This window comes from Electrophorus electricus, unplaced genomic scaffold, assembly GCF_041902795.1.
Source record: "Electrophorus electricus isolate QZ-2024a unplaced genomic scaffold, ASM4190279v1 Scaffold132, whole genome shotgun sequence".
NCBI lineage: Eukaryota > Metazoa > Chordata > Actinopteri > Gymnotiformes > Gymnotidae > Electrophorus > Electrophorus electricus.
In genome coordinates this window covers 109,206-131,861 of record NW_027658414.1, presented here as the reverse complement: position 1 = coordinate 131,861, position 22,656 = coordinate 109,206, and the positions used below count along the sequence as shown (strand labels likewise).

Below are 22,656 nucleotides of genomic sequence, written 5' to 3'. Positions count from 1 at the left end.
CAGATGCACAATTGTTTTCATTGCCTGGCCTCAGTCTGAATTGATTTGCTAGTCAGTAGATCTGAAAAGGCTATAAATCGTTTTGGCCATTACATTAAGGTTCATATATTGTTTTCTGGGGCATGCGAGTTATTCATTATGTATAGCAGTTCTCAAACTTGCTGGCAAGATGTGTTAACTACAAAGCATGTCCCCAAGTTAAATGATGTTTGTGAGGAGAAACTGAAAGGGCAGTGCTGGAATACTCTTGTGTAATGCACATCTCAGAATGAAAACTGCCATTTAAATTGGCATGATCCAATGTCTCAGTACCTTTTATTTATCAACACTTATCACAACTGGCAGGTAAGAGCATTTTTTGCATGGTGAATAAGATTGGTATATCTACAAGCAATTTTAATTAGCACATAGGTTACTGCTTGGGTTTTGGCTGTATATAAGAAGACTTGTAAAGGAAGTGGAGAGAATTGTGTAATGACATGCTGCTTTAAAACCCTGGTGCCACTTAAGACGAGTCATGCTAGAAAAACATACAAGGGGCTACACTCTGCTAACCATGGGATTGGGAAAGTGTGAAAGGTCATCGCTCTTACAGTGTGCAGGACACAGCTAAGTAGGACATAGCTCAGCCCAGCCTGCCCCAGCTCCCAGGCTAATGGCCTCTCAGCTGTTTAGCCCTACTGTGCATTGCTAGTGATGAGCTGGAGCAAACCGCATACTTGCCTTTCTCTCTCTGATGCCCCTCGAAGGGTGCTGGGTTACTTGAGACATCTGGCAGCCCAAGTGAGCAGTATATCACGTTAGAGAGCCTTTCAACGGTAGTGGGTCTGAGGGCTCCCACATCAAGTCACGTTGAACTTCTCCTTTTACACTGCCCACTCAGGTGTCGCGCTCTCAGCTGGAGCCTTCGGCCCACAGCGAATTCATCTCATGCTTTAGTAAACAAGAAGTCATACTGTGCATTTCTGATGAACGCAAGCCTAGACTGCAGGCTCAAGGTTGTTCCACAGTGAGAAAACTTGCCTGGGAGTGTTTTGGGTTGGATCCCAGCTGATGGCAAATGCTATTACACCCTTGAGGAAAGCACTTATCCCATATCTGCTCCAGGCACTCAGTATAGGTGGTTAATCTGAAGCATCTTGGGGAAATTAAATGTGGTCTTGGAATTTGTAGTACAGTTGAAGAGCACAATATTCTTATGTCATTCTTAATTTGTGAATGTTTTAGGCTAGGAAAGGGGTTGACTGGTCTAAAACAACAGTTTTCTGGCATTACATTTATAGCATTTATCTGATGCTTTTATCCAAAGTGACTTACAATTGTGTCGGAATACAACTTGAGCAATTGAGGGCTAAGGGCCTTGCTCAGGGGCATAAAATTGGCAACTTCACAGTGGTGGAGCTTGAACTGGCAACCTTCTGTATACCAGACCAGCACCTTAACCAATAGGCTACCACTATCCCTGGCATAACTCTTAGGACAGTTTCAACTATAGTAGCAGTATAGTAATATACAAAATCTAAAATTGTAAAAAATATAAAATAAATAAAACAAGCAATTATGTAAAACATCCTATATTTTGCCAGTGGGTCATGTTTTCTTCTGCTCTTTAACAAGGATAGCAGCCCTTACTGTACTCCTGCAGTATAGTTTTTATTTAAAAAAAAAACCAGACAAAATTTAAAGACATTTTCCACAACATTTAATTTTGGACATTACCATAGCTATATGTAAGTTTTGAAGACAAATTTCAACAACAGTACATTTATCCATTTCATTTTCTTTCTATGCCAGTACATGATTTTGGTCCAGTAACATTTTGTGATGGTTCTTTTCCCTTGATGTACATGGATAAATTAAGTCAAACGTCCAACATGCACGTCATTTTACCTGCTTATATCAGAGCAGGACAAAGTCTGAGACTGACATTATGAATATAGCACTGTTTTTCTCAACTTTGCTAAATTTTTCTTTGACACTCATAACTAATAAGGCTATATTACAGCTCTTAACCAGATGGCCAACACTGCAGTTCTATAGAGAGCACCATATTTACATTTATATTTACACACCTTATTGTTTAAAAAGAAAAGAAAAATACTCACAATAATTTTCTTTTTCGGTCAAGTGAGCCATTCTAAGGCTGTACATGTTATGAAATATAAAAGAAAAATATGTATATTTACAGATAGCTGCAACTTATAGCTTATTGCCAATGCCCTTAAAATCTCTCTTACCCTACCACTGTCCTCTGGCTTAGCCTTGGCCCTTTATAGCTTTGATATCAGCCCCTACACCAGGCGATTCTAGATGTCCTGAAAGTGTCCACACACGAGCAGCTCAGTAAAGTTTCAGGAGTATCTGATAGTTGGAGCCTAGGCTGCTAGGTGACAAACTAGCATGGCTTAAACTCAAAAGCCAACCCAATGTCTCTATTCAACACAGCATTTTAAAACAGCAGTCCTTTCAAAAAATAAACTTTTAAAAATGTATTTACATACCCTATAGACATCTCCTAAGGCCTGTCTTAAATGGAGACTGGTATACAGTAACAAAAGTATCAATGGCACAAAGGAACAACTAAGGTGAGACCAGCTGGCCTAGGATTTGAAGCTGAACAGCATTTAGGAGACTAACGCTTTTTTTTTCACCTTTTCTTCAGAATAAAACCAGTCATTTGGCGCTAGAACTGCAGGTACACAGGCAGACCATGGCTCATCAGTGCTAATGGTTCATTAAAGATTGATACAGGTGATCAGATACAGCACACAGCCATGGACAAGCAGCTAATCAGTTTGCTACCTGATCCACTTCTGTGGGTACAATTTACAACTGACATACTGCTGCAGTGTCATGAGTATCTGAATTGGTGTGTGGATTTTAAAAAGGTAACATAACAGAAAAATGCTATATTAAGGTGCATGGCCTGTCTAATGCAGTCCAGACAAACTGTTCCGATTTGAATAACATGCTATCACTTTGGATAAACGTTTGAAATAATTAAGTATGGTATTTAACAATTGGATACAAACTTAGGCAGACTTAACACTGCAAGCTGGCAGTTTATCATATGGTTTCAACTTTCTTCAGTCAGTTTGTACACTGTAGACAAAACTTTCAGACTAATGTTGGGAATTTCTAGCTTATGCATCTGAACCACAGGAAAACAATTTGTCAATATAATTAACAAAAGAGCCCAAAAAAACCCCCAAAACCCCACATCAATTTCCTGACTATCAGTAGTTTCCTGTTTTGATTTTTTTTTTTTTTTGGGGGGGGGGGGGGGCACCTAATTAAAAAGAAGAGAGATAAATGATACAAATAGTAAAAACTGAATTTCTATTGGGATTCACAAATCTTTCAAACATTACTAAACTATCTTGCCAAAGGTAATGTTTCTAAGTTCAAAAACCATCAATATGAACTTCTCAACATGTAATTTAATTAACTGTGTTCCACAGAAGCACATTACTAAATTGTAATTGGTCATTTAGTTTAAGACATCAGATAGGAGCTGGAATCAGAACTGGAGTTTCCTTTTGTGCGAGTTTCTTCTTAAAAACATCATCATTACTACTGCCTGTAGTCTACAGAGATTTCATTTGGCTTAAATTTTGCACCAGTTACATCCTACAAGGATTCTCGTGCTCACATTTTTAACTACTATGTACTGGTCATTATTTGGTCATTACTTACTTAGCTTTATTTGTATATTTCATTAAAAAAAAATTGACAGGTATTTTTATTTGACTGGCCAATGCAGAACCATGTAATGCATCTTAAGTGATCATCACTTCAAGAGGTTAAAAGACATGAGAAAAAATGGCAGGGAGGCGTAATGTAAAACGGGGTGGAACTTAATAGGACCACCGCTCAACATTATAAAAAAAAAAAGAAAAAAAAAAAAAGGGGGGGTTAGCAGCGTGCACCTCATAAAATCAAACGGGTCCAAGGAAATGAACCCAATAAATAGATTTGAAAGAATGATTAAGACAACATAGAAGGCTGAGGATAGGAAAAGGTCATACACAGCTACTGGAAGAGTACTCTAGTCCTCATAATGCTACAAATGCTGTGACAGGAGCGACCTGCTACGAGGACTGGTCACCTGACCCACCGTCATATGACCTGGCAGCAGCTGGCCTGGGCAGACGTACAGAGCAGCCCGTCCCTGGGGTTCCTCTGGATATTTACGGAGATGGTCTTTTCACACAGAGGTAGCTGAAGCACGTTGTTTTTCAAGTTCAGGTTGTTCTCTGTGGCCAGGTCTAGTTCTTTGAGCATGGCCACTGTTTGGTCCTGGTAGAGGTCCACTGAGCTGCTGCTGCTGATGGTGGCGTGGCTGGGCACAGCCACCTTGTCCAGGCTGCTGCTGGAGCCGACGCACATCTTCCAGGCGCTCTTCTCCTGCACCCTGACGCTGGAGAGGCTGCGTGGGTCGATGATGAAGCGCCCACCTCGCCCTGAGCTGCGGTGCTGGAACTGAGCGCTCAGGCACAGGCTCATGAGCTTCAGGCTCTCTACCAGCTCACCGGCGCTCCTGGGTGCGCTGCGCGCCGAACCCGACGTCGGGTTACTGTTGCCGCTCGAGCAGCTGGATGGGCTCCCCTGCCCCTTAGATCCGCCCCCTCCTCCCGCACTGCCTCCGCCCCCGCCCCCACCACCTCCTCCACCCCCGCCAGGCGGGCTGCCCCTGTCTGGTCCAGAGTTGCCCTCCCCTGGGGGTTTGCCCTGCCCACCACTGCTGCCGCCCCCTCCGTTGCCGCCCGAGTTGCCGGGCGGGCCCTCGCTGCTGTCCCTGCGGTTCCAGCTGTAGGTGAAGCCCGACTCCTTGTCCAGGCGCCGACGGTGGCTCTCTGAGTCATCGTCGCTGGTCTCTGAGCTGGAGCAGCTGGAGCCGCGGCCCTGGCTCTTGCGCCGGTGGTAGCGTTTCTGCGCCGTCCCCGGCGACGCCATGTTCATCTTGAGGCGGCTCAGCTTGGGCGGCAGGCTCTCGTCCATGTCGAAGTCATCGTCCGACTCGCCCTCCTCCTCGAAGATCTGGTTTAGCACGGGGGCGCTCTTGCGTGACGTTAGCCGGTTGGTGATGGATGGTGGCTTGCGCCGCAGAACCACCTGGGTGGGCAGCGGCGACGGGTCCTGCTCCTCCTCCTCCTCCTCGTCCTCCTCCACACGGAAGAGGCAGGTACGCTGCTTGGCAGAGGCGGCTGCCGGTGGGGCCATGCTGCTGGGCTTGAGCGGGTTGGGTGGAAGCGAGGCTGCTGGGCTGGGAGTGGGGCCACTGGTGCCCGCCTCGCTGCTCTCCTCGCGCCGGCCCAGCTCCAGAAGGCCTTTGCTGCGGTGGCCGTTCAGCAGGTTCTCTGCACTGCGGGCGGGCGACTGTGGCCCCCCCGCGTGGGAGATGGAGGACGCCGCTAGGCTGTCCTCGATGTCCTGGTGCATGTCGATTTTAGTGGGCCATGACTGCCTGTGACGAGAACAGACACAGATGTAAATAATTCCTTTTCCACAATACCATGTGCTATGGAATATCAACATGGCACGGTCATTTTCCTAAACAGAGGATCCGAATAATTTGCACTTGCTTCACGAAACTGGTATAACGTATATGGATATGTCTAGAACAGCTCAAGGCTGAAACACAGTAGAGCATACAGCAAAACTGTACTGTAAGGAAACAAGTGAGCCCTCATGACAGAGTCCTTGACAAAAGGCTGACCTGACTCTCCAGCCAAGCTTTTAACAATCTGCTGAATAGAAGGGGGTTGGGGAGCAGGGGAATCAAAGGATGACTTGCAGACTAAATGCCCTGCTTTTGCTTCAGTGCTGATGAAAGGAGCATGCTCTAATGAGTTTGTGTGAAGCAACAAGTGCTGTGTTGAAGGGGTTCGATGCTAAATGACTCAGCTGTGTATGACTTTACTGGAGCATACATGTTCCCAGGGTATCATAACCACATAGTCAAACCATCAACACTCCACAAACATTTTGTTGATATAGTGACAAGCCAAACAAACAGGGCACTATGGTCATTTCTCAGTAGAGATAACAGCTAGATCTAAAATGCAAAGTCTGAATGGATGAAAGCAAAGAAAGGCCACTCTGAATGACTTATCCCTTCCACACAGAAGGCTGTTGTGCACGTTTAGTTAATTTAAACTCATTAGGGTCTTATGTGCTTTGTTGATTTCCTCATCTGATTTGCATCATTTTTGTAAAACATTCCAAATAAGGGGATTCGCAAAATGCCATCACATGCAGCCGTGTGCATGCCCTCCTCTCGGAAGGCCCTGTGCTCTAGCCCCCTGCTCAGGCCTCACTCACCAAGGATGTGCTGCCTGGCCTTACGCGTCCTCCCCTCCAGCACCAGCAGGCTCTCCATGACTGGATTGCACACAGGTGTGAATACACAGCAGAGGCAGGCGTGCCCATGACTGAACCTCAGCCAGACTGCCAGCACGGCTCCGGGGACAACCAAACCTTGCACTAGACACGCCCAAATTGTTGATATCCTCAGATATTTTCTTGTTTCACAACCTGACCTACAGACATACTGAACAGCCAACATAAGAGAGCTCGGCCTGTCTTTTGAGTGCACGACAGCCCTGTCGCTCTCCTCTATACTTATGAGAGGCCTAGTACACCAAGCTTTAGTCACTTCTGTTCAGCACCAACTCCCACCTTCTTGACTCCCTTACAAGACACCATCATGTTGAACAGTGGCTCATCTTTCTTTAGCACTGGTGCTTGAGGCAAATCAAGACAGAGTGGGACCGCAAGGCCCCTGGGCAGGACCACAGGGGGCTGTTGGCCAGGCAATGGTACCTGAAGTGGGCCTTGATGTTGCTGGGGCTGGAGGACCGTGGCTGCACCTCCTTCTCCTGCTTCTCCCGCAAGATACGCTCGGCCAGCAGGAAATAGGTAGCTGTGATGTGGTTGTATTTGTTAGTCTCTAGGGCTCTAGAAAGGGAGAAGAAAGAGTGTATTTAATGGAGAGAGAGGTGGGGGGGGGGAGAGAGAGAGAGAGAGAGGGGATCTGAAACATTTTAGATCATGTACTGGGCAAGAACCTTGCCTTTAAAACATTCAAGAGGATAACAATGCCTTTAAAAGGTCTGGTGGTCAGCATTCTGTCACATATTTCACCCAAACCTGTGTGACTAAAATAGCAGGGTATTCTCCAGAAGTATGCCAAGAGTACACTGACTTCAGTGAGCCTCCTCCGGCTGATCTAATGCTGCTGGCTACAGCTAGCATGCGTTTGGCATTGATCCTGTGCGGAGCACATTCTGAGTACATTCCCAATCCCTCCTCTCCACTTCGCAGGGATTATGCACTAATGAACAAACAAATGGACCCTCAGCTGCTGCAAATAACCCTCAATAACAATAATCTCACAGTAAAACTCGGATAGGGTAAGTCTACAAATAAACTGGTATAACCTGTATCAGAGTGCCCCCCTGCAAAGAACACTGACAGTTTCACAATGTTGTCTTCACTTTTGTTGTTCACTGGGCTGCCATGTGTTTCACCAAAACTAGGTTGAGGAAGTAGGACTTGGCACTGTCCCGCTACCTTGAATTTAATAATGACAAAAACGTTACTTTGCACCACCTTTGCAAAAGCTTGCTGTGATTTTCTGTCTGGGCTGTAACCAGGATCAAAATTTAGGTCCATACTGTAGAACTCTGACCAATTTCACATCAGTAAAACACGCTGCGTAATATTTGTAGGCCTACTACACCACTTCCTAATCTCCTTTATGAATGTGACTGTTTCTACATTGCTGTGTTTTTACTGTAATGTTCATAATGTCTCTTCAGTGTTTAACACAGAATACAAATTTACGTAGGCCCAGATGCACTTCATTTCTCACTCACTCTATTCTCCCCCTAAACTATCATTACTATTATTTAGTTTCCACCAAAGTTTGACTTTAAATAATAATCCTTTTATTTATTGGCCAGTGTCCTGTCTGCTGAAGATGCATGCTGTAGTCTATTGACTTGAGAGGGGAAAGGCTGTCTTCTCTTCCTGTGGCCCCATAAACTGAAGAAATCCCTGCTTAGTCGCCTGAGGGCCGATATTGGTACATTTCATGCAGGAGATTAAAACCTGTGTTTGAATTAGCCATGAATTAACCTTAAGACTTCAGCACTTTGTTTTCCAATATTTTACCTTTTATTTTTAATTTATTCCATTTGATTTTTCTGTTATTCTAAGGCGTGTATGCTATAGACCAATTATGGCCCTATATTTTCAGAAGTCAAGTATGCTGTAGAACCATGTTTTTCAAGTTTTGCTCCATCCCACTCCAACACCTGGTACAGGTGTAGAGGTAGCTGGCATAGAGCAAACGTGTGGCTTGCCCAGTGGATCCCGAGGCTTGGGCTGAGAATCACTGCTATATCATCTACACCAGCAAGCCTTTAAATTCCTAACAATACATGAGATCTGAGAGGAAAAATACTAAAAAAAAAAAGAAAAAGAAAAAAAAGAAAAAAAAAAAAAGAAAAAAGTTCAAGTACCTTCTAACTCCCAAATCATCTCTTAATACCAAACAGGATATATAAAGTGGTTCAAAATGGTTTCTAGTGCTTAACTTCTTTAACTGCGCCACATTTGTACAATATTTTTGTTGCGCTTGGTGTTATGAGAAATATGATGGAGTAACATTTCTGCACTGAACTCTGTATTGAGCCATGTGATTAATCCCATCACATGTTTAATTTAACTGCTTAGCTGTTAAACGTGTAGGCGTTCCCTGGGCCAGCTAACTGGTTCTAGCACTGGGATTTCCCAGCTGTCTGGGTTAGGCAGGGCAGATGAAGTAGAGGCTGATGAATGATCTTTCAACCATCATGCAGCATGGCACTCTTCACTGTGTGACTCGTGAACAAAACATTACATCAATTTCCTGTTTCCTGACATTAGGACTATTCTAATGCACTTCTCTGAAAGTGGTTGAATAATACCACTGCTTTGTCAATTAATAAAAGACAGTCATCCAGTGTTTGACAGACTTTGGACATTACATAGCCTACAGGTTTCCTGATGCTTGCCCTAGCTCAGTGTGATTGAAATGGAGGCACTTTTTTGCTGAAATCTGGTCGCTGAATAATGATGTACTGCAATGGTAGAAAATGCTATTCATTTTTCACTGATTTCACTCCAGCTTACAATTCCTCCTGTATTCAACCTAATTATTCATCACTATGAACTAATGAAAGAAGGTTCCAATAAATAGGAGGTGACTGAATGGGTGTACTCATGAGAGACAAAAAGACAAATGAAGGGTTTTGTGGTAGGGCCACTTACTCGATGATGGCCTCACGGTCTGCAATGTCTCCCAGCACCATACGCTGAATGATGCTGTTGTGTTCTTCTTCAGACAGGTTCTTGTGGGACACCAAGGGCGTGCTGAACTTTGTTGCCGGGGAGGGATCCACCCCCTGCAGCCACGCATGGCTCTCGATCTCCTCCAGGGAGGCCCGGTGCTTTGGGTCCCTCTGCAGCATCCGGTTAATCAGACTGTTCGGGGTGACAGGAGATGACATAAGCACCATGACCTGTCAGAGGTCTCCAGAGTAACTTCTGTAGCCATTTTGGCTCAGACCAGAACCAGTTTCCTAGCCTCCACTCAAAAGCTGAGCTACTATTAGCTTCAGTGAGCACCACCCTCCCCCTCCCCATTTCCTGGAAAAGTGTAAAAGCCCATGTGTGAAAGGGCAGCCACAGAGGACCTCTCCGATTCAAACTCTTGCCTGTGCGAAGCAAATGAAAGCGGCCTTATTGTGAAGAAAATGTCTGGCGGTCCCTCGGCTGTGAGAGCGGAGACGGAGCCATCTTTAGAACATGTCGCATCAGCATTCAGCACATGCACACTGTCAAATTACAGCTCTACCGGCATGAAGCGGCGACATAGCCCAGGACGAGCCTGCGCATCAGCCGCGCTTCACTGGAGAGCCAGCTCGGCCCGTGCTCACTTTACCCACAGCCAAGCAATTTGAGGAAAATAAGCAATAAAGAAATAGCTTAACAATTTTCCCTTTCCCTCCTCCATAAGTACAAGCATTGCATATTATTAGCCTACCACTTAAACTTTTTTCTTCTCACTCCACGTCACAGGTCATCACTTATGCTCTAGTCCTTTATTTCAGTGGTTACACCAGCTAAGCAAGCTATCCCTCTATGACGCACTTAGTTGAGTGTTAAGTTTTCAGGCTATTGCAGTGAAACCTCTTCTGCCATATCTGAAGAATAACCATGTCATCAGCGCCTCGGGCTAAAGCAGTAGCCATTAGAATCCCATAATCACCCAGTAATCAGCAGGAGCAGTGGCACTAAATGGTGGGGTTTAAATTTAGACTTGCCATGCCTAATAACCATGTCCACGATCAAAAGAGAAACTGACCATTAGAAGTTGCAGCACGGGTGCTTGGCTCTGTTAGTTTAAACCTGCCACACGGGTTTATAGATATATTTATACACTGTGAAAGGATGGTTGTTGGAATGATTCTCAAGAAGGGTTGGTGACATGCAAGTCCTCTAATAACATCCTGTAGCACTTAACACTTTCACACTACTGTAAAAACACATGGCCGCCATGGGCTCCAGGGTCATGCAGGTAGGGCTGACTCCATGATCCAGAATGCAAGGAATTTCAACACGCCCGTACAAGGTTCAGAACTGCCAAATAAAGATGTCAGCATGTTCACATCTCTTCCTCCCACAAGTTGCCCAGGTGTATAAGTCACTTGCAAGCAATCTGGCACAAGAAAACAGGACGGCAAACAGACACCAACCGACAATTTACTCCAAGCCTGGGCCACATTGATTTTTACACATTCACCAGTAAAAAAAAATTCATGCCACATTAAAGTATTCCATTTCTGTTCTACAATGGAAAAACATGCAACACCATGGTGTCTGAGAAAGAAAGGCTTTGCTTAAATGGTGCTCTCCTCTTCTGATAGGCAGGATGTCCAGTAACTGGAGATGGCTGTGTCTCCTATATTCACACATGGCGGTTTCCATGACGAGGTGGGGGGGGGGAAGGAGATCAACGTATGGCTTGAATTGTGCCTAGCAGCTGAAGATGATGAGCACCGATTTACTGAAACGCCTCAGTGTGAGGAGCTGTACATGCTACTGAGATGGAGTGCTGGGTCACTAACGGTTTCCATTTGAAATGCAAATCAAAACATGTGAAAACAGATATAGTAATTTAATGAGTGTGAGATTACACAACCAGAATGCAACGGATTTAATCCTCTTAGCACTGTGCTTTAAAATATCTCCACTGGAAAAGGCTTCCCAGATGAAGCCTGAACTTGGCAAATAGAAAATTAACTGGAATTCAAAAGAAATCTGACAAACTCAAAAGGGAGGCAAAACAAAAATAAACAGATGGACAAAACCCCCCCGCCATTGCAACACAAATGAACACTGCCAAACCACACAATTAAAAAAGTCAAATGAAAAGCAATTTGAGCAGGAATTGTTTCCTTAGCTCACCATCACTTTGGCCGTAGACATATAGGCCACAAATAATAGCGTGCATATATATATAAAAAAAAAACCCCACACCCTTAATGATGTCAGTTTTGTTCAGCATCTTAAGCTATTTCACAATGACTTTTGCCATGCAAAGTAACACTGCCAAGCACTGTGTGTCACAGCATGTGGGCCATTATCAGGTGCAAGACAAAAAAAGCCATTGTAGCTTATATGAGGAAAAAGAACTAGGGGCAAAGTTCACTCAGCAATGCGGTGCAATCACTCTTGTGCATGTGAATTTAATTAGGGTTTATATCTGAAGTGGCCACAAATGAACCTTTTATAATGTAGCTTATCATGAGCATTAAGGCAACATACTGGTTAGCCATTTACCAAGATTGCATAAAAGCCAATCTGTGAGACAGTGCAGGCCTAAGGCAGATTTCTAACACCCTGATTCAACTGTGCCTTTACTTTCCACGCCACATGTGGAAAGTAGCCGTGATTGGGTCATACGATTTGCCGCCCTGCCAGACAGCTGTCAGTGCGAGGCTCCCGAGAGAGCGTGCTGTGCCTATCTACAACACAGCATGGAGCAGCGATAAGAGTCGCAACCCATTCCCACATCCACACGGGCAGAGCGGGCTGGTGCAGGCTCTCAGCAGGGCCTGGAGTCACTGCAGAGGGAGCACTCACACTCATTCACACTTGCCGGCTTGAAGCCAGGCCTCGACGGCACCGCTGACATCACTTAGGGAGAGCAACATTCGATGAACGGGTAACGTTTGGCTCACTTCTTGGATCACAGACTGCAACAGCATTTGCACAATTCTTTAGAATAGAGAGTCATAAAAAAAAATAAATTAACGAAAAATGAGGCCTCGCAACATGGCTCATAAATAGAGGCTTAAGGAGGATGTTCCCCTCCCCTGTTCCTGGACAAAAACGAAATATATCCTCCCTGCTCCTCGAGCGGAAAAACTGCAGGGACGGTCGTAGAGCCCCACGCATAACAGGGCCCATGTGTGCCATGGTTTTTATTTACACAGTACTGTAAAAGAAAGGGTGCCCAAAGGTTTTCATAGTGGTACTAGCATTCATAATAGTATTGAGAACAGAGTGATACATGGGGGAATAAAAGGGGGGGGGGGGAAGCCCCCCAAAACCCACAAACCTCCCCTGCCAGGATCAAAACCCCAACCACACCATACAAGAACACCAAGCTAAATATAATACAAAAATGCGGATATTGAACAAGATAACTATGAAAACTATTCAACCATTTATCCAATCAGTAGGACCCTGAAACTGATCCGATTTCAAATATCTGCAAGCTATGAAGTATCAAACATTGATATTTATTGCATGTACATGAAATAAAGGTTTCAGATAATCCATTTCAGACCACCTTTGTTTTTCACTTTTCTATGAATCACAAGCAAGCATAATTGCTGTTTTTATTTCTAGACCAAAAGTGGGCCAGTTCTTTGTATGTGTCTATTGTAGTTGGCACATACCATGCAAACAAAGGATAGGCTGTAACATTAATAAACTGCAATCCATACATGAGCTATAAATTAACTAAATGCGTCATACCTTTAACATGGACACAGACACACAAAAAAATTACTGCGATTCAAGTGGAAGTTAATACAGGTAACTATAGTCTGAAAAATCTATAGACTATTTAAGAAATCCTTTAAAATTCTGCATGTTGATTCAGTAGCATATAAAACAACGTCAAGATTCTGACATATATTGATCTTTCTGGCATTCCTGTTTGGCTCGAGTTGGTTCTTCTAAAGAACCACCAGGTGGAAGATCAGTAATACTGGTAAGCCAGCAACTGTTGCCATTTTAACCACATGGCGAGCAGCTCCATCAGTCAATGCCGTCTTTTACGCTACCACTGAAACATGACCTCCGGCAGCCACTACGAGCTGAAAGCCTGGTCTGAGAGCTAGTCGCGCACTCAGGGCCCCCGGTTGTGAGCCAACAGACCAGCAGAGCTGCCTGGAGACACAGGATTTATGCGTTCCAACTGGACTTGTGAAACTGCAGTGCTGCTACTGCAACTGGTGGGACACCTACACTGTACGTGCCAAAGTAAACCAAGTCAGAGCGATAAAGAGAGGAAATTAAGAGAAATGTATGGCTGGAATTTCCATGACTCCAAAGGGCACTCAGAGATGGGGCAGGATATACCCTGTAGAGGGCAGAGATCACTCAGCTAAAAACACTAGTACAGCTGTGCAACCCGTTTTAAGATCACCGTCTTCAAAAGCCGTCGGTTTGTCCGTTGACGTCTACACTTCACTCTGAAGCAGTAGAAGCAGAGTGGCTAAGGAAATGGCTGGGACCCAATGAAGTGAAGAAAAGTGGCAGGAAGTCCCAGTCCAAGAGTCATGGAGCAAACACATGCTCCATCAGGCCAAATCACTGGTACCACGCTGACACCATGGCAACGGACAAATTGGGGGGGGGGGGGGGGTGACGAAGAAAAGGAGAGAGAGAGTTAGGGGTAGATGTTGCCGAGGAAAACCAAACAGTGAGAGGGAGGGGAAAAAACAAAAAAAAAGACACTGAATTAAGGGCCACTGTGAACAGGCAGCAAGAAAATAAAGATAGAGTAACTGGGGCAAATGGAAACCTCCAGCGGCATGTCTTAGCCTCACACACACCCCTCACTCCACCGGCATTTCACCATGCAGAGATGCTGCACCGCGCTGATAATCCCTCAGGATTACCATGTTTATTAAACTATCCCACATCAACAAGAAACTGGGGACTATAACACAAACTGCCCTACTGAATTAACAGATAAAACAAAATCCATCTAGTAAATTACTTCTAAAAAACTGCATTCGATAGTGGTGTCTAATGTAAGACAAATGCCTGAAGAAAACCATTAAAAGATTACACCTAGAAACATTTACATAAAACGAATAATTCTGAGCAGAATGTGAATATGAACCATGATTTAGCATGACTGCTCTTGACAAAAACACTGAAAATACAAGGACACTACATTTCAAAACATTTCTACAAAGAAGAAAAACAGAAAAAAGTAGACTAGAAAAAAAACTACAAAAACTAAAATAAATCAGAACAATGTGGGAATATGCTGCAATACTGTAGTTAATAGTTCAGAACATTGTAACATTTTTTATTACTTAAGGTATAGAATACAAGACCACATGAGCTTCAGCCAGTTTAGGAGCCGACACATCCATGCGCCCAAACTGTAACGCACTGAACTTACGTGTCCGGAGGTTACATCTAAAGAGCAGTAAAGCATTTAAGATGCTGTATGCGATGTGTTCATATTAGCTCTCAACGCTGACGCTATGCCCATATTTCCCGCCATGGCACAGCAGGGGAAGAGGGCTGCTTTGTGCATGCTCGTATGCAGCGCTAGGCTTGGAGAAACCTGGAGGTTGGGTGGGGGGGATTTTGCTGGGGAGTGGGACAGTCGGTAACGTGAGGTGACAGTTACTATGCATGGCCCAGGTGTTTATCTGCCAGGGGAAAGATGGCTTTACCACAGCTGTACACACATGCCTGCAGAAGAGAGATGTTTGAACTTCTGAACCTCCTATCGAATGCCGTGGGAGTAGCTGGCTGGCTAAGCAGGGGCACAGTGTTGCTCACTTGATGAACTGATACAGGCTATGGATGAGTGCTCCTCACATCCCAGCCCCTGGTAGTCTGCAACTGTCATCAGTCACGATTAGGCAAACAGTTCACACCTTAGGAGCAGGAACGCAACTGTTCAATGCACTTTTGCCACAAATTCCTCATAGTTTAAAAAGAAAGGCAAGTGGTGGCACACAACGTGTCTTATAACCAGCCCTGCAGAGCTTACATGGATGAAACAAAGCCACACTAACAAGAATATAGTTTTTACCACATGGTCTAAGTTAAGTCAATAAAACATGATCATCATCGGTGGCCAAAGGTGTGGAACATTTGACTGACAGGCAGTTTTTGGTTTCTCTTTAGCATATCCTAGTAGTGGAAATATTGATGTCCTGAAAGCACCATCCCAGGTCTCCTGTATAATGTATAAAGCAGTAATTGGTGCTTTAACAAATATGAGCAGCTTTGCCTTCCCTGTACTGGTCTCCCAGGGTACAGTCAAGTACATGCCCATAACCAATTAACACAAATGTTCCCAACATGCCCCACACTTGTTAATAAGAATTTTTAACCAAATACTCTGAGCCCTGTCATCTTTCAAAAACAGAATTTGCAAAATCAAATAATTTATTTTCAGTTCAAATGAGAACCATCACAGCTCTTGTACAATTGGCCATGTTTGGTAAGGGTTGGGTCATTAAAGCAGTGTGTACAGATGGCCATGGAGAATACATCTGACTCATATGCAACACTGTTCTCTGGGTCCACATGGGGGCAGCAGTACAGGGGCACCACAGAGACTGGAGGTGCTTTTAAAGCCATATGACTTCTGCCACTCATCTGAAACCCTAGCACTCTGCAGATTAAACGTCACATAGTACTTCGGATCAGTACATGGAGATCCCACTTTTTTTTGATGCAATAAACAAAAGCAAACATAAATAAATAATCTCTACATTGCCTTGCTTCACCAGCATTATATTACTGCTTTCTGCAGCATTGGCACCTGACTGAGCATCCCATGTCAGCCACAAACACATTCTCACCTCACAGGCTTTTTCACAAGACCCTGATTTCACAACAGCTTCCGTCTAATGAAACCAAGCGGTGGGAGGAAATCAGCAGCAAGAGGACAAACTGGCCTTTTGTTTTGGCTGCCTGGGTGTATTTTTGTACTTGCGCATTGGACAGATGGCAACAGACACTGTGAGGGAAGGTCACTACCGAAACATTAAAGTGAGGGAGGGAAGCAAGGCTCTGCTGAAGGACCCCAACCATGCCATCAATCACACTGTGTCACTATGGTGTCCACTCTATGAGCAGAGAGGCTGGGGGCTGAACAAAAAGCCGCCATTGACTCAGACAGGAGCGCACTAAAGTGGCAACAAAAACTAGCACTTCTGATCAAAGCGCAGCTGCAATGCCCAAAAATAGCCCATGCACATTGGCTGACCTGCAGTCAGTGCTTAGGTTCCATTCTCTTCTGCCTTAGAAGGAAGAAGTTCTACTGTTAACAGTAGTCACATCAAACAGGCCCTTGGAAAGAGATCAGTGTCATTTATATGCAATATCTGTTAAAGACCAGATTAGTCTGAGTATGTCTATGTAATTTCCAATGGATGTCTTGTTTTCTTTATATAATGTTTTTTGGCAAAATAACTGCTTGTTAAAATATTTCATTTAACTTTACAATAACAGAATTTCTTCTAGCGATTATAATAAATAGCGCCTTAGGCACAAGGTGGTCATTTTACGACTGCACTCAAAGTCGCCCAAGGTCCTCAGCACCCCTATATCAAGTATGAGCACTGTATTAGCTGATATCACCTACTGTAATGACTATATCTGCACAAGCCAAGTTGGGTTTTAAATCAATCAATCAATCATTCTTCTTCATATAACTGATTAGGCTCAAGATAAGCAATATAACTGGTGATTTCCATCACCATGGAAATCTCTTTATAAGTCACACAAGATGAATTAATTAATACAAGACAACAATGTGTATATTATCATCAGCGATAAAGTACTGCAGTGCTACTGGCACTTATATGGTCTGTCCATATAAAGTTGGCTCTAGTACAGCAGTGTGCAGCTTAGCAATTACATAACCATTATGAGAGCTGGACTTATGGATGTAATCAGTATGCTGTAGTTAGTGTTTCACACGGAGTATTGACCTAGGTAGCTTCTCTCCCTTCACTAACCTACACACTAACTGTGCTATACTATATTATATATATACAATTTTAGAACCTATTTAAAACAGCTCTGTGCATTAAAACATGTCACTTGCAAGTGAAGTGAATGTTTTACTTTCTGAAAATCACAATTTCCCATTTAACGACTAAATTTTGGGGACCAGCATCTGTAGTAAACTTTAAAGTGATTAAACCATAGCTGTGAAAAATTCACTATGCCCAAATATTTTTCTGTTAAATCACAGTTTTGTGGTTAAGTCATTTAACATGAAAAAATGCCAGTTGTGTGTTTGAAATGCCTTTGAAAGAGTCAACACTAATCTGGCCATATTGCTGCCAGGTAATCAAAGCAAGCCGAGCCCACAGAAACAGAACACCTCATCAGTAAGATTCTCTGCCTTGGCATTTGCGTTCATCTCCTGAAGAGAAGGTGCTCGGCTCAGCACCTTCACTCGGGTCTTTACTCTGTGGGCAAACGAACTGGCAGTCTCATCACTTCTGCAATGATTCCAGATCTCAGTTAGGGAAGAAAGGGGTTATGGTGGGAACGTGTTCAGGACAGGGTTGTGGTGTACTCAGGACACCCCTACTACTCCCAGGGCCCAGCACACTTACTCTTTGCAGGCATTGGAGACGTGGGTAGGTACCGTGTATTTACAGTCCATGATCATGGTGAGGGTTTCGCTGTCGTTGGCCTCCTGGAAGGGAGGCTGCCCACATACCAGCATAAACAGGATAACTCCCAGACTCCAGATATCTACAAAGTGAGAGAGAGAGAGAGAGACACACACACACACACACACACACACACACACACACACACACAATCAACAAGGCTTTTATTTATGAAGAAAACCATGTTCAGTTCCTCCAAACAGTCATTTCTGCCCTGTAGGACAAGAACATTTTGACAAGAAAGACCCAGTAACAAATGACAGATGCCCATGGTTTGTCAAGGGACCATAGCCAAAAGCTGTGCCTAGGACCATGGCTGTCACGGCACACAGGAAGCTATTCATGTGAGCTCCTGACTGCTTAACTGATAGACTAACTCTCAGACAGCTAATGTACCACACATGCAAATGCAACTAATCTATGAAAAGCTAAAACAAACACCACATTATGTAAATCTCTAAATCAGGGGACATCAGTTTAAAACCACCTAATTTTCCTAATAGTGACACACACGATCACGTTCAACTGTGGCGTATGGCTTGATGTGAATGCCACTGTAATTAGGGTGAGAGAGAGCACGAAATATTTGAGCAAAAGTTCCATTAGCTGTTCCTCCTCACGGGATTATATCAAGACGCCACAACCCCCCCCCCCGGCCCCATGCTGTAGTTCATTTGAGAAAACGATGGCACACCAGCTGCTGAGTCTCAGCTATGTTTGAGCAGGGACAGTGGAGTACCGGACATTACACTTGTTCCATTTAACATGAGGCCCTTTAAAAACATTTGGCTGGACATTGAGCGGTGTGGTTTCATCATCCGACTCCATCCAAATAAGGCACATAAAAGAGGTCTGAATTGCAGCTGTCGCACTGAACCGTGCCCATGCCTCCCATGTGGTAGTGTGCAGCAAGAAGGTCAGGTGTGATGCCATGTTGCATCGCAACACCTACATGTGTTGCGCTCTGCCGTAGAGGTCTACACAAGGCCGCTCACAGAAACAGTGGTGGAGTGTGAGCACTGCCCTGCTCCTACTGCCTCTGTTCAGCTGTAATGACCCACAGAGCCTGAAGCCACAGCTTTCCCATCTGCTTCCTGACAGAATGATTGCTGCAGAACAAAGCAGCCTCCGGCACGGCAGTGCAGCTGGGGTGGCGGACATGTAGAAGAGCCCGGCCCATCACTCAGTCAGGGACACACGCGAGCTCGCACGCACAAACCACGTGCTGCTTGCACACATGAACTGACAGCCAAAGTCAAATCTACTTCAACAATTAGGCAGTCACACACACCAACTGCTGTCAGGTGTTTTTCCCTGCAATGGTGTCTACAGATGGTCCAATACCCCTGCACGAGATTAAGCTTTAAAAAGCACTAGTGTGAAAGGGTATGACTTAACTAGAACCTGCCAAAACAAGCCTGACAATTTTTTTTCCTATGGGATATCTTAAGGGGCCCATATCCTGCATTTTCCTTTGATATTTTTTCCTTGATGTCCACTTACATTTGTGTGGCTTTATTATAAATAAATAGATAAATAAATAAATAAATCCTTTACTGTGCCTTTAAGATATAAGATAATGTGCTTGGATGCCATGGAATGTGCCTCATTCAAAAGGCCCTTAGAGCTGAATGTGGAAAGGTGTAAACTGCTGTAAGACATATGTAAATGAGCTTGCTCTCATGACATCAGAGAAAATGATTTCAAAACAGGCTGCTTTTGCAGGTTATATCAGCTGTATGGACTGGGGAGTACACAGTGTTTTGAGATTAACATAATACCTAGATTTTACAAGAATTACTTATTACTTCAAAATTATTTATTTAAATAAATTGAGGGAAATTGAGTTTTCTGTCATAAAGGGCCCTTTAAAATGCTGGTGCATCCTCATTTTGAGCCCCAAACTCCCCTGATGATTGCTGGCATGGCACAATCTTCATTCCTTATATTAACAGAATCAAAAAGATCAGAAGCACTGAGATATTTGAGACTTCATTTATTCAGAGAGGGTACAGAGAAGCTTGCGTCTGTTTTTCAGGAGCAGCCCTGGCACGGGGGGGGGGGGGGGGGGGGGGGGGTCATGCCGCATGACCCCATGTGCACTAAGGGACTCATTCCTCTACAGTATTCATTGGCACTTCAATGGTGTTCAGGGGAAAACTGACCAGCCATGCCTGACCTATTACTCATTTTCTATTTTACTTGTTTTCCAGACCGGTCCCAAGCCACTACCTATTCAGACACCACTCAGGAGTTCCTGCCTCTTTAATGAGCACACAGCTTCTCTTTTTTGTCCCTTACTTTACACAAAGCTCCATATTCGAAATGACAATGAGCCTTTACAAACTCCGTCTCTAGCACTACACAGATAAGGAACAAAGAGTTGCTGCAGTAAACACTTCATCTATAGCGCTCCTCCTGTCAACCAGGAATGAGCTTCAAATTTAGCTCCTTTGTGAGGGAAGGCAGCAGTGGACCAGGCAGTGACGGCTGGCAGATGGCAGCCGCCATGGTCACGCCCCCTCCGGGGAAGAAGATGGGGGGGGGGGGGGTCGTGCTACATGTTCACCCTGATGAACCACTTCATGTGATTCTGACCACAGAGACTGCTGTTCCAACCATGTAGGCTGCTATTCCGACTGATATTTCAAAGTTTTCAGGCTAGCAAGATTGACCATAAAAACAACAGAAATATGATTAAGTGTTAATTAATGTTAACTTCATGGTTATAAATTATTTATCCCAGGCATTTACAAACCTAGTATATTGATGTTTTAACTGATATTTCTGATTGTTGGCAACACTGATGTGCTATAGCAGCCTGTAGCAGTGCACTGGGTAGAGACTTTAAAAGCATACTGCAAAAGCCCCTTGTCATTAGGGTCAAGAACACAGTGAAAACAATGTCGAACTGCCAGAACACTGGGTCACGTTTTCACACTCCCTTTACACTGCATCATTCCCTAAGATTGTGCTCAGAGATCCAGCTCAGACTGCTTAAACTGTGACTGATCTTGAGATGACGACGTTTTATTTGCCAGGGCTGTCCCTGCATACTGAGTGGATGTACAATGTGACTTTCTTTGCAAAGGTTAGAAAAGGAGAAACTGAAGAACATTTTATTGTAACACACTAACAAGTTACTGTAAAGTGACCTTGAGTTTGAGAAAGGTGCTATATTCTTCTTCTTCTTATTATTATTAAGAGGCTTAAAAAGAGGCTCCAAAATGGAGATATGAGCAACTATAAAAAGACTAGTACTAGCTAGCCAGATGTTGTTCTAGTTTTTCCCTGCTTCCCGCTTAGGAGCAGTATTTATTAATGAACGTTATAATTACTGTGTTAAATATGCAGTAACCTTTATAATAGTGGACACTGCGCGAAAGTCATTTCACCCTTACTGGTCTCAATAACAGCCGTCTTGTGGTCAACATAAAGAAAACCTTCCGGTAACCACTCGTAATGAAAGTGCATGTAACCACCCACAGTTAAATGACACGACACTCGAGACCTCTCGGACACAAACTCAAGACAACAACAGGGCCAAAGCACATGTAGATAATGGGGGGGGGGGAATAATGAGCAGGAGTGTCGGTGCTCAACAGCGGAGAGGATGCCAAGGTGAATGAAACAGAACAGACATCTCCCTGGACAACCTCACTCACCATGTCTTCTTAGGCCTAGTCCACACTTACACAGGGAACTTGGAAAATGCATCTGTTTTCATATGCTTTGTCCATTCGTCCGAGCCATCATGCTGTTTTCACTACTGAAAATGCATCTTTTTAACTTTGCTCTCCAAAGGGGGTAATTCTGAAGATGCAGCTGTTTTGGTGCTGTAATGTGGTAAGGAAAAACATGCTCAAACACTGACATAAGGTTGTTGTGACCTTCATAGTTCCAAAATGGCAGAATCTGTTGACAAGCTGTTTACTGCAGTAGGTATTTTAATTTCATGATTAGCTGCTGGACATCGGTATCTTACCAGACAAAGAAGCTGCCCCCCCCCCCCCCCCCCCCACCATTTTCTCTACATATTGCATGCTATGTTTGCAGTATGTAAACAGAGTAGTGTACTGGAAATATCAGGAGTTAAAGAACACTTGCACATGTTCACCTTTTTTACACCATTCACACAGACACCGTTTCTCTCTCACTTAAGCATGTGCACACACACTCGCACTCTCACAGGCCCTCACAAATGTGTGCAGGCGCACACACACACAGACACACACAGACACGCATACAAACAAACACACCTGGCTCTCTCAGACAGCAGCAGGTGTTTCCATAGCAACCAGCAGGCTGGATTAATCACCCTCCCATTGAACTGCACCATGTCTGGCTGGCATGGGTAAGATCAGGAAGACACTGCTCTAAACATAGTCCCTCCCCTCCTCCTCCTCAGTGCTCTAGCCACCACTCTATTCCTGTCCTTTTCTGTTTCATCTTCACACTTCCTCACACTGTGTCAGAAAGGTGCCAGCCCCCACAGCAAAAAGAGTCTGGCCAAAAGAGAAGGAGAGAGAGAGGAGGATGAGGAACCAAAAGGGGACGGGGTTCCGACATTACCAGGAGTGGCCTGGTTCTCGCGCGATGCTCATGCGGCACATGTGCCTCGGTGCTGGTTTAATGAGCGACC

At 44.3% G+C, this 22,656-nt stretch overlaps 1 protein-coding gene across 1 annotated transcript in view; it reads right to left on the bottom strand.

The window, feature by feature from the left end:
- Positions 1-1,685: 1,685 nt before the first annotated feature.
- The window catches only part of LOC145654557 (SNF-related serine/threonine-protein kinase-like), a 34,738-nt gene continuing 13,767 nt past the window's right edge, over positions 1,686-22,656 (bottom strand). The window contains exons 3-6 of the mRNA XM_081708785.1: positions 17,955-18,096; positions 9,319-9,531; positions 6,826-6,960; positions 1,686-5,467 (exon numbers count right to left, since the gene is read on the bottom strand). Of these exons, the coding sequence (XP_081564911.1) occupies positions 4,120-5,467; positions 6,826-6,960; positions 9,319-9,531; positions 17,955-18,096 (1,838 nt within the window). The 3' untranslated portion in view covers positions 1,686-4,119. The remainder of the gene's footprint in view (positions 5,468-6,825; positions 6,961-9,318; positions 9,532-17,954; positions 18,097-22,656) is intronic.